Below are 13,149 nucleotides of genomic sequence, written 5' to 3'. Positions count from 1 at the left end.
GATCTGGCCTGATGGCATCAAAAGTTTCATTTGTCTGCATGAGGAGGTTCAATGTCTGTACAAGTAGCCCGCTATTTAATCTGTGCCTGAGTCTTGCATGCTAAATGTTGCACTTTATCAGTATTTAGCACTAGATATAACTAGCTGTTGCTGGGTTTGGTCTATTTCACAATGCACGCAAAGAACTCTCCAAAATAATTGGTGATAAAACCATTTTTTAGTTTCTTGATTCTTCTCAGACATTGTAGCAACTATTGTGGCAGTGCTGTTGTGGGAGTGTTGGTGGGCTTTTGTGTTTTGCCTTACAGATGGTCGGGTTCCCTCATATTCATATGAGCTGAGCTTCCTGTCACTGAACAATTGTGGGAACACCAGAGGTCAAGACAAAAGAAGAAGTCAAAAAGGGGAGAGAGGCTGGGCTGCATCCAAATGGTCCACAATAACTTCCTGCCTTGTTCCTGGCAGGTCCGTACAATGTGACAGGTGAAACCAATAGCCTGGCAGGGGTCTCTGAGTTGACCTCAGCAGGTGTAGGCGTGAGAATTGTGTGAACACTAAAATAGAGATCAATGAGTTTCAGAGAAGAACTCATGTGGTGCTGGGACAGAAAGCTGCAGAGAGTGACCAGAGGCCAAATGGGATATTTTTTCTTGTCCCCAAAATCTGTGCAAGTATTCTTGTGCAGGGCACTGGTAGCTGCCTCTTTGGGATGCTGAAAAGAAACTTGACACAGGATTTCTTTTTCATCTTTCCATCCATTATCTATACCCACTTATCCTTGCATAGGGACTGTTACATATCACCTAAGGTCATTGGTTTTTGAGAAAGATTCGCCAGTCCTTCACAGAGCAACATCAGGACGTGCAGGACACATTCACCCCCAGGGACAATTTAGAGGGGCCAATTACACTACCATGCATATTTTTGGACAGTGGGAAGAAACCAGAATACCCAGAGAGACCCATGTGTGCACAGGAAGAAGCAAACTCAATGCACAAAGGCTCTGATAGGAATTTAAATCCAAAACCTTCTTGTCAACATTGTTGCAAAGCAATAATGTTAACATCTATACCAGTAAGAAACCAATTTGCTTTTTATTTGCAATTAATAATTAGTTCACCAATGGAGCTAGAAGAGCTCCAAATTTTCTTACTTTTTTTTTTTATCAACTAATTGTTCAAAAGCGCAGTTCCTTTCTTGCTGCCATAAGTTTTTAAAGAAGCCTGTAGTGAAAAATATGATAGTGAAACGAGTTCAGGTCAGGAGGTGTTTTATCTTAATGCAACTGACTATGCTGTGTGTGTGTGTGAGACACAGGCAGCTAACCATTATGTGGGAACCAAAACGTTGCTTTGTGGGTTGTATCGCATCAAATACTTATTTTACTAAAAACTAACTAAAGTAACTTTATAAAGTTTATAGGGATGTTATATTTCCAACTGTAGTGGCTGCCTTAATATCAAACAGTCAGGAATTAGCTTAAATATCATGTTACTCGTAACATGAGTGATCGACGCCACCAAGCGGCCGTTTGAGGGAATTGCAACAATATTTTTATGGTCCCTCAAAAACAGAATAGATTAAATTGTTTTGAATTTTTGTCGTTTATTTGCATAATAGTGCACATAAAAGAGCACAGTCATAAAACTCTACGTCGTTTATTCTAGCTATATAAATTCTGTTGTGGTATATAATAATTATTCAAATCTCCTAAGGTCCATAAGTCTGTTGTGCTATTGAAGTAGTTTGTCTGTGTTGAGCATCATGTCTAACTATTACAGTGAAACGGGGGGCACACCCACCCTGAACAGATTGATAGGAAAAAATATAATGTGGGGAAATTAATTTGTCAACTTGAAATTACAGGACAAGGTTTAAAGATCTTTTAGGCCAAAACATTTCGTACTTCACAAGAAACTCATGCATAGGGCTCTCCCACTGCAGCATGTCAGCCCCACATTTCTAACCAATCACACACAGTGCACATCACATGTGAAAAAACAATGCTATCCAGCTAATGCTTTTAAAAACAAGCAGTGAGAACTCCCTTAAGAGGGAAAACAGTTTTTGTCTTTTTATCAGTTCTGGGGAAACATCCATTTTCTCTAAAACGTTTGCATTGTGCCATAGTTTCTCAAACTATTGATGACTGTCTTCACTGTGCTACGGTACAATCCCTGCTGGTAGCTGCGTTTTTAAACTTTGCAACATTTCTGCAAACCGTGGCTTTAGCCGAAATGTGTTTATATTAAATCAGTTTCTGTATAACTAACAGCAGCTGTGCACCCAAGAAGCTGTCATGCCAAAATTGTAACTGAAAGGTATTTCAATTAAAATACATTTCAAAAGCTAAAAGCAATAGCTTGAAATGAGATCATTACTCTTTTTTTTAAGATGTGACATATTATTCATTTCAAATGTGTCTTAATGTTTTCAGATGGTTTTGTATTACCACCCATATTAGGTGAAAAAACATTTTAATAATTACAAAAGTTGCTATTATTGTGTGTGTGTTTGTAATGTTCAAAATTCCTGATTACAAAGCAGTACATGTAGCTTTAATTTTATCTTCAGGGTCAGCAAAGTCTACTTTAAACAGTCTGAATTTAAGAAACACAGTTATTCACAGTAAATAGCATCACAATAGCTTTACTTTTGATCATTTAATGTTAATCCATACATTTACATTTTAATGGAAAATTAAAATAAATGGATGGATTTCCGTGTATTGTTTTTATATTAATATTCCTCAAAGGCACTGGAAGCTAATTGTTAGTTTGGTCCTGAGCCATTCTGAAACCTGTTATGTTAAATAAATATAATAAAACTTTAACAGTCGTTTTCTTACGGAGCCCTCCAGGGGACATGGGGATTTTTTTTTTCTTTTGCGTTCCCTCGCAAAACTTTTGCGTTCCCTCGCAAAAGGTTTTGCGTTCCCTTGCAATAATCTACTGATCAGTTCATGTGGCATAATTGATACTGTAAGCCTTTTTTACTGTGGCCGCCGTACTTTCTGCTTTAATACAAGCTTATAAGGTTTTTCCATGGACTATTGAGTTATTATCGCGGGGTAATAAGTCATCTGATTGTGTCTCTATTGTGTTCATAGTCTGAATGGTTTAAAGTGCTGCTTTCTGTGCCGTTCCATCTGAGCCTTAACAGACTAAACAAGCAGTAAATAAATCGATTTTCAATCAGTTTTTTTGCACCAACTCGTTAATAATAATAAACACATTTTCACTGAGGCTCTATAAGAGCAATATGAATGAAATAAGAAATTATTGATATGACAGGAGCAGCGGCTTTGACACCTGGTGGTGGGGGTGTCGATGTGGGCGTGACTGTCATGAAGTATGAATGGGAAGGTGACGCTGCTGGCTCTGTGTGTATGAGGAAGCGGGTGAGCTGGGTGGTCAGTCCTCGCAAAGTTTGGAGCATAATAAAAATTAAATAAATCGATAATTGTGACAGAACAAAGAAGAGGTTTGGAGTTGATTGATACACGGACAGATGAGATTCCCCGAGTTAATCCAGTGCGGCCGTCTACCACCATTAGTTTGCTGTGTTTTATAATAATAAAACGTGTTTATTATTAACGCTTTGGTGCAAAAAACTAATTGAAAATCGATTTATTTACTGGATGTTTATGTCTGTTAAGGCTCAGATGGAACGGCACAGAAAGCAGCCCTTTAAACCATTCAGACACGAACACAATGGAGACACAGTCAGATGACTGATTACCCCGCGAAAAGAAAAAAAAATCCCCATGTCCCCTGGGGGGCTCCGTACCGTAGGAAACACACCGCACCGCGGTGAAAGAAAAAAAAAAACGCAGAGGAACAACCCGTCATTTGACGTTTCATCCTCTGTTTGGCTACAAACCGGAAAAATATCTACACGGCAGCTCCGATTGGCCGAGAGTGGCGCGCCAAACGTCACGTGGCCTAACTTTTCGCGCGAAACAGTCCTCTGTTGTCAGCGGGGGAGCAAGCTGAAGAAACGGAAGAAGAGACGAACTGTCCGCTGCAGAAACCTTCTTCTTAAAGTATTTTGCCTACAGTTTTGAAGGTGTTGCATCATGGACGTTGCCACAGCAACCGCGGAGAATGCCGGGACGACCGTGAAGGACGAGCTGGCTGAAAAATGCCAGAAGTTATTCCAGGCCTTCTTAGAGGAGTAAGTAGAGGAGAAGATGAGCAGTAGGTGCTGCATTGTGTGTGGGCCTCTCGCTTGATCGTAACAACACGTGGTGTTCGTATTTGCGACGACGGAGGCCTGCACGGCTGTACTGATGCGAGTTTTATGTTCTGAGCAGGTTTCAGACCGGGGATGGGGAGGTGAAGTATGTGCGGGAGGCCGAGGAGCTGATCAGGCCCGAGAGGAACACCCTGCTGGTGAGCTTCCTAGACCTGGAGGGCTTCAACCAGGAGCTGGCCACCACCATCCAGGAGGAGTACTACAGGTAAAGCCTACATTCATTCACAAGCTACTGGATTTGTAACACAACCAATACGGAAGTTGACGGAGCTGGGGGCTGGAATCACCAACCCATCTGGAGCAGCCGCATCCATCATCACAACTCCAGACTGATCAAGGTCTTTAATCGTTTCCAGGGTTTATCCCTTCCTCTGCCGGGCTGTTCGCAACTTTGCCCGGGATCATGGGAATGTTCCTCTCAACAAAGAGTTCTACGTCGCTATTGAGGATCTGCCCACCAGACACAAGTGAGACACTGTCCAGTCCTGAATCAGCTGGTTTTGAGGTGAAAGCCATTGATTTACTGTCTGTAACGTAGGATCCGTGAGCTGTCCTCCATGCGTATTGGCACCCTGGTGAAGATCAGCGGTCAGGTGGTGAGGACGCACCCGGTCCACCCTGAGCTGGTAAGAGGGCTCGTGTCACTTTGAGGTTTTTGGCATTTTGTCCACGAACCTAAACGCATTTTCTGCTTCCTGTGTGTGTATTTTTTTTTTTGCAGGTGAGCGGCACCTTCCTGTGCATGGACTGCCAGGCGGTGATCAAGGACGTCCCTCAGCAGTTCAAATACTCCCCGCCGACCATCTGCAGGAACCCCGTCTGCAACAACCGCTCCCGCTTCCACCTTGACACGCACAAATCCAAGTTCATCGACTTCCAGAAGGTAGCGTGAAGGAGGTTTCGCGTTCCCAAACCATTCCCGGCCCGCAGGCATCTGACACGTTCTCGCTCGTGCAGGTGCGGATCCAGGAGACGCAGGCGGAGCTGCCTCGAGGCTCCATCCCGCGCTCGCTGGAGATCATCCTGAGGGCGGAGGCCGTGGAGACGGCTCAGGCCGGAGATCGCTGCGACTTCACGGGGACCCTCATCGTCGTGCCGGACGTCTCCCAGCTCAGCACTCCTGGTACGGGTTAAAACCCCAGGCGCTGAAGCACTTCTAATGTCACCTTGTGGACTTTACTGACCGTTTTTGTGGGTTTCATCTATTTAGGCCTGCGAGCGGAGACCAGCACTCGTGTTCCTGGACGCCCTCAGGGGTTGGAGTCGGAGGGGCTGAGAGGACTGAAGGCCCTGGGAGTGAGAGAGTTGTCATACAGACTGGCCTTCCTGGCCTGTAACGTGGCCCCGACTAACCCACGAGTAAGAAACACACACCAACATCCTCACTAGCAATGTTTTGGTGTCTGGTGTAACTTCTCCAGAGTGTCAGCGCTTTCTTCAAAAAATAATTTTCAGTCTTAGATTTAAATATCTGAGATACAAAATATAATAATAGAGTTCATTATAAATAAAATCTATTATTTTTATGTATCTAAAATGAAGGGCATAAGATTAATAAAAAAACAAGTTGGCCTTTAATACGTTAATCACAGGTCTTAAATGTTATCATAAAATGCTCAATCTTGTATATGTGTTTATTTTCCTTTCTCTTTCACGGGACTTTTTGTCTGGCAAAAGTTTGTCTTGCTTAGACTTCTTCAGGCTACCGGTATCTAGCTGTTAGCACATCCATGCTAGCTAGCTAGCTTTTTTCTTTTTTTGGGGTCTTAAATTTCATTCAAGGTGACACTCAAGGTCTTACAAAGTCTTAAAATCGACTTGCTGAAACCTGCGGACACCCCGTTCACCTCTTCCTGTTTCAGTTTGGAGGGAAGGAGCTGCGTGACGAGGAGCAAACGGCCGAAAGCATCAAGAGTCAGATGACGGAGAAGGAGTGGGAGAAAGTGTTTGAGATGAGCCAGGACAAGAACCTGTACCACAACCTGTGCACCAGCCTCTTCCCCACCATCCACGGTCAGACCTCCAGCCTCCACTGGCCATTTTTTTTTTTTCTTCCTTCCTCCAGGCTTCTGACCTTTCAGCTGACTGCTTATGGTTGATGTTTAAGGGAACGACGAGGTGAAGCGCGGCATCCTGCTCATGCTGTTCGGAGGCGTTCCCAAGACGACCATGGAGGGAACCTCGCTCAGGGGAGACGTCAACGTCTGCATCGTCGGAGACCCGAGTACCGCCAAGAGCCAGTTCCTCAAGTATGGAGCATGCTTGGGGGAAAAAAAAACATCGACTCGCCTTTATTCAGACTTTAACCGTCTTATGTATGTGTTTGTGTGTTCGCTCAGGCACGTGGAGGAGTTCAGTCCCAGAGCCGTGTACACCAGCGGCAAGGCCAGCAGCGCCGCGGGTCTGACTGCCGCGGTGGTCCGCGACGAGGAGTCCCACGAGTTTGTGATCGAGGCCGGAGCTCTGATGCTGGCCGACAACGTGAGGGCTCAGGAGTTGGTACGCATCTCATTGCGCTTCGGCAGGACGTTCTGTACTGAAACGGGCCGTGTTTGCTCTCAGGGCGTGTGCTGCATCGACGAGTTCGACAAGATGGACCTGAAGGACCAGGTGGCCATCCACGAAGCCATGGAGCAGCAGACCATCAGCATCACCAAGGCTGGAGTCAAGGTGACAAACGCCTCAGACGGTTTCACATTTTCTCTCAGTAGGCAGCGAATCAGTTACGATAAATTGAAATTGGATTGGTTTCCACCCTAATAAATATTTTTTTGAAGGGTACTTTTGTTTGTAATTTATCGTATTTGTGGTTTTGGTTGCAAGTGTTTTTTTGTTTTTTCATTTTTAGTTATTGATTTTGACCATGTTTTATTTTGCATATCTATAAATATCTTCCAGTTCCATTTTTTTTGTTCATTGAGAAGGTATCCTTCCATTGTTGTGCCATTATCAATACATTACTTGAAAATGGTCTCAAAACAATAATATTATTATTTATCGCAATCCAGCTAACAATTAATTGACAGTTATTTCAATAATCATTTCTTCACAATTAATTTGATTAATCGCCTCAACCCTCATGAGGATTGTTAAGGAAGAAAATTCTAAAATAGGTTAACTTTGGAAAAAGTTTGGCTCTCTCTTCCTCTGGATCCCAGGTCCTCTCGGCGGGCCACGTGTAGCCACAAGGAAAACAACAATGTGTGTTGACGTCACAGAATTACAGAGTTTAATCCAATATAAGACGATGCATAAACTTACACCAGAAACTGCAGAACAACGGAGACATACATTCATTTACCTGACATAAATGGAAAAGAAAGAAAGAAAGAAAAGCAAAGACGTGCAAAGACATCTTTGGAGAGTTGCAAGAGCAAATCTAATGTGTTACTTCTGTGTAGAAAGTTTTATCTTCTTTTCTTTAATTTATTCAAATAAGGTGTATCTTTGCTCATCCAATCCAGGAGCTATCTCTGACCCCTTATCTGAAGCCTAAAACCCCTGCAGTGTTTACGGCCTTTCACAAATGAGTGCAAAAAGCCAGAACCTCCCCTGTACTGCTCTCCACACAGACAAAAGGCAGTTCAAACAATCCTAGCAAACCATCCGCTGCAGCCACAGGCAAAACAAAGGTCAACAGGCCAGAATAAGTCACTGATTTAAAACCACAATTTAGGCCATTTGAATCAAGACATGTTAAGTTTTAAAACTAGCTTATTTCAAATTTATTTTCTCAACAGGATCTATGATGGACTCCCAAAGATTCAGATTAAGTGCTAAAAAACACACCGGTTATTTTCCTTCCATTTTCAAGTTTGTATTTTTAGTTTATCACCTAAAATACTTTAACTTTGCGGCTGGAATGTTAAAAGTATCCCAAAACATAGACGTAGAGTCGAGGAGTCAGAAGATGAGACGCATTCCTGGGTCCATGTGGTGTTGAATTATATCTGGGTCCGATTGGCTGGAAGCGGTTTCAGACTCGTCCTCTTCCCGCCGCAGGCCACCCTGAACGCCCGCACCTCCATCCTGGCCGCCGCCAACCCGGTCAGCGGGCGCTACGACCGCAGCAAGAGCCTGAAGCAGAACATCAACCTGACGGCCCCCATCATGAGCCGCTTCGACCTCTTCTTCATCCTGGTGGACGAATGCAACGAGGTGCGCCCTCTGCTTTTCCTGTCGCTCATGTTCTGCTGTTTGTTTTTCAAGCTGCGGCGTTCATCCCGTCTCTCTTGCATCCTGTTAATTTTGTAGGAGAAGAAGAAAAGTCGTCTGATGTAATCGACTTTTTTGTATTCCCAGGTCACGGATTATGCCATCGCCAGACGCATAGTGGACCTGCACTCCCGCGTGGAGGAGTCTGTGGACAGGCTCTACTCTCTGGACGAGATCCGCAGATACCTGCTGTTCGCCCGGCAGTTCAAGCCCAAGGTGGGCGGAGCCTAACTCCTTCCGTCATCGTTTACTTCTTGGCCAATCGTAGAAACTATACAAACTCCATGTATCACGATGTCGAGTGTCTGGTGTAACAGTCTAGCAGAAGCATTCAGACCCCTGCTGCTTGGGTCGATATGAGGGAGAAGTCACACTGCTAAATCTCATATTACGTTGGGTTTGCTTCAGGCTTGGGTCTGTTGTTAAAGTCAGTCTAAGCTCTACTAAACATGCTCGTCGTCTCTGTGCCGCGTTCCAACGCAGATCTCCAGCGAATCGGAGGAGTTCATCGTGGAGCAGTACAAGCGTCTCCGTCAGCGCGACGGCTCCGGCAGCGTCTCCAAGTCCGCCTGGAGGATAACGGTGCGGCAGCTGGAGAGCATGATCCGCCTCTCGGAGGCCATGGCGCGCATGCACTGCTGCGACGAGGTAACGCTGCAGACTGACTCAAGATCTGTTCCCCCTTTTTTTTTTTTTTTTTTCGCGCATTGTCTAATTTGCGTGAGCTCTGTGGTTGGCTCTGTCTCTTCGTGCAACCAGGTGCAGCCTAAACACGTGAAGGAAGCTTTCCGTCTTCTGAACAAGTCCATCATCAGGGTGGAGACGCCCGACATCAACCTGGAGCAGGAGGAAGAAACGGAGGAAGAGTCCCAGCAGGAGGACGGTACGGTCAATCGTTCAGTGTATCCGTGGTGGGTACGCGATGCCCCCAACCTGCTGGTTGATTGAACAATTAGATTTGGTATTTTGTGCTTTTTATGTCGGTTCAAAGCCTATAAGCAGGGATTTTTAATGCAGAAATATTTAGCCACACTGCAAAAAGGTCTTTGCTAAACAAGTGCAGACTATTGACAAGTTTAGTGGAAGAAAAAAGTGTGGCGTTAAAAAAACCCCCCAAAACAATTAAAAGTATTGAGCTCATTTTAATTTATCGTGTGACTAAGTGCTGGATTACAGTAACACGTTTCCCTCTGTAGGCAACAACATCCCAAACGGAGTGAATGGAGTGAACGGCCACGTGGACGGCGTCAACGGCCACGTGAACGGAGACGTCAACGGACACGCGGACCTCGGCGCTCAGCCCAAGCCGTCTCTCCGTCTGTCTTTCGCCGAGTACAAGCGCATCTCCAACCTGCTGGTGCTGCATCTGCGCAGAGCAGAGGACGGTGAGGAGAACTCTCACATTTAGAATGATTTATTCTACCACACACACACACATTGCTCATCTCTGTATCTCTGCCATCTTTTAATTCATAATGTAGCTGAAGAAGAGGAGGAGCTGAAGAAGACTGCGGTGGTTAACTGGTATCTGAAGGAGATCGAGTCGGAGATCGACTCCGAGGAAGAACTCATCAACAGGAAGGGGCTGATAGAGAAGGTCATTCACCGGCTGGTCCACTACGTGAGTCAACTTCTTACTATTTTTAACATTTTGTTAAATCCTGTTGTCTTGACGCTGAATTCTGGATGAATTTTATTTATTTTTAATTTTTCCCGTTAGGACCACATCCTGATTGAGTTGTCTCAGGTGGGGTTGAAGGGTTCAGAGTCCGAGAGCTCAGAAGGAGACGGCGTCCTGGTCGTCAACCCCAACTACATCCTGGAGGATTGAACGACGTCAGACGTGTTTTGCTGACGTTGGTCGGAGGGTTCCAGATGTTTGAGTTTATCTCTGCTGTACAAAGATTGCTTTTTGACTCGTAACAAAGTGAGGTGTTGTAAATAAACGCTGCCCGTTGAGCTTTTCTGAACTTTGTATGAACTGTATGATATACAAATACCAACACTTAAAACTTGTTTTCAAGCTGTATTATTATGACATGAAGAGTGAGGAATGTTGGTTTAATTGATAAAATTTTCTTAAACTGATCCGTGTTGGTGAAGATGCATTTCAATTATCACTTGAGAGCTTATTTGTAATCGTTTTGTGTTACTGCGTCAGTGCAGCGTAGCTTGGATTCTCCAGACTCTGTTGTGGGTTTAGGTGAGATCAGTTCACTGGCAACAGGAAACACTAGTTTCATTATGTTCTGGTTGAACTCATTACTGTCACAACATGACAAGGCCTGACATTGCAATCTAGTTGTGCTGTCTTTAATTTATTGTTTTATCCGTATGTGCACTTTGGTGTAGTTGATAGCTGTTTATAAAGTGCTTTATAAATACATCGACTTCACGATATCCACTGAAAATTTAATTATTTACAAAAAGAACATACAAACAAGCCATATTCTAACAAAAGTTTTTTTTATTAAATGGATATGTACAGCACATCTTAATCATGAGAATTCTCTACTTTGTTCCAAATCTGAAAAAAACCACAAACACATAAACACAGGGTGTGCTTTCAGTTCCCGAAAAGTTTCAAATGTCCGCTTATTGCACCAGAGTCTAAAGACTTCAGTCCCACGTTTGACGTTCAAACATTATGAGAAAAAACAGGCGAAGAAACACAAAGGGAAAAGGCCAATAAAATAAAATAAAATACAAACCTGGACCAACATCTTGGAACAAAGACAGGCCAAAAAAAGGAGTTGCTCCTCAAACGCTTTCATCACAAAAAACCCAAAGGCGGCCTCTAAAAAGCCTGATAAAATCCATGATTTAGAAAGGAAAAATCTTTAAAACAGACTAAAGATTTTATTATGACTGCGTGACGTTTGATGTGCACCAGAGGGACAAAGCAGGAACTAACACGGCGTTACAGAAAAATCCCTTGGGGGAACGTTCACGCCTCGCACACTCGGTTACTGACGCGGTAATTGATGCGGCTCCACTGAACCCATACTTCCGAGACATTGTCCGGGTCAATTCCAAAACCTGATCAGCAGAGTGGGTTCTTCTCTCCTGATCCACTCAAATGTCAAAAAAACAAAAACAGCAATAAAAGTGAAATTAAAACCTCTAGGGAAACGGATACTGTGTTCAGAAATGCTTCCCGTAAGAAGAATAAAATCCTTATGGAGCATTTCCACAAGAAATGTTAAAATGTAAAGGAAAAAAATATCTAAAAGTCAACAATGCATGAACTGATCCATTTCAACAGGTTTTTGTTTGCAGCTGAGTAAAGCCAGATTAATAGTGAAACAATATTTTTGGTTTTGTAGTAAACAATTCCAACAGAGGCAAAAATGAAATGCAAAAAAAAAAAAAAAATAGATGAGTGCGACAACATCTGTACTCCCAACAGGATGATTTAGGTTTTTCTTAGATTTTTTATTTTTTTTTATTTAGTTTTATTATTTGGCAGTGTTAAACTATAAAGTTTTAAAATGATTTAGGAAATAGAGTGTGGGACAAGAAAGCTTAAAAAAAAAAAAAACCATAAAGACAAATTTTGAAACATCTCATGAATCAGATCTAGAATGCTTATCCGAACCTTAAACAAGCTCCTCTACAGCCAGAAAGGAAAGAAAGAAAGCGAAGATCTCTGCAAAAATCAGAAAAACTAAACGACAGATGAGCAGACAGTGATGGGGAAAGTTGCCGGAAAGAGCAAGCGACGGAGGCCGGAGCGGAGATCTGAGGTTCCCTGAGAAAAACGATCCGGGTTTGTTTGCTGGAGATTTCCCCGAACCGACGGGATTAAAAGCTCGCTGTGACCTGCGGCAGGGCTGATGCGAACGACCCCTGACCCCCAACGATGAAGAGGACCGAGCGGGAAAACCCTCGTTTCACTCAAGCAGATTTAAGTCAGGCTCTCCCTATGGAAGCCCAAATGTGCCACAATTTACAAGCTAGATAAATCCTTAAATAATAGCATGTCCTTTAAAATGTAAATTAACTACAGAAATAACTTACTGAATGTGAATCCAACATGCCGTTAGTAAGAATATTAACAACAAGGACGTAATATTCAATAATTATTTCTGGTTGCAAACTTAAACATTATGACTTTAACGGCAGTTGGAGGGCAACTTTTCACAATATAATCTGACATGCTGTGAAGATTAACCAATTAAATGTTACATTAGCATTATATCAGATTGGAACAATTAACTAAAGAAATATCAGAACTTTAAAATGAATTTCACATTTAAATATGCATTTTTTTATTTTTATTTTTTACACATTTAATTAATTAGGAGCATATGAATTTGCTTATGAAATGCAACTTATTTTTCCAGACCTTCAATTATAAAACTAAATAAAAAATTATTTAAAGATTTATTTATTTAATGTATTTAATTGTGGCCCTGGGCGATCAAAGCAGGTTGAATAAAAATCAGCTCAAGAAATATGAAATTACAAAATGGACAAATCTCAACAGGAAGAAAAAAAAAACTAGGGAAAATGTTTTGTGTCGACTAAAATGCATTTTTTTTTGTTTCACGTTTTTAAGGCAGTGTTTTACCTTGGAGATCTTTCTGTAAACTTGCCTCCCCGTGGGAAATTAATTGTAGTTACAGTGATTAAATTAAATGGATTTTGTCACTTTAAAAATACTATTAAAAAAAC

General features: G+C 42.7%; 1 protein-coding gene across 1 annotated transcript; it reads left to right on the top strand.

The window, feature by feature from the left end:
* Positions 1-3,922: 3,922 nt before the first annotated feature.
* Positions 3,923-11,847, top strand: LOC106962109 (zygotic DNA replication licensing factor mcm6-B-like). The gene is made up of 18 exons (XM_015056292.1): positions 3,923-4,176; positions 4,316-4,462; positions 4,614-4,724; positions 4,796-4,883; positions 4,979-5,140; positions 5,215-5,380; positions 5,468-5,616; positions 6,120-6,270; positions 6,365-6,506; positions 6,597-6,738; positions 6,820-6,927; positions 8,260-8,415; positions 8,560-8,688; positions 8,956-9,120; positions 9,232-9,355; positions 9,669-9,857; positions 9,954-10,093; positions 10,193-11,847. The coding sequence occupies exons 1-18, from the start codon at positions 4,079-4,081 to the stop codon at positions 10,301-10,303; spliced, it is 2,478 nt and encodes an 825-aa protein (XP_014911778.1). The 5' UTR covers positions 3,923-4,078; the 3' UTR covers positions 10,304-11,847.
* The last annotated feature ends 1,302 nt before the right edge of the window (positions 11,848-13,149 follow it).

Source organism: Poecilia latipinna, unplaced genomic scaffold (assembly GCF_001443285.1).
Source record: "Poecilia latipinna isolate Pla-1442-1.1 unplaced genomic scaffold, P_latipinna-1.0 Scaffold1372, whole genome shotgun sequence".
In the NCBI taxonomy this organism is placed as follows: Eukaryota; Metazoa; Chordata; class Actinopteri; order Cyprinodontiformes; family Poeciliidae; genus Poecilia; species Poecilia latipinna.
This window is presented reverse-complemented; position numbering and strand designations above follow the sequence as displayed.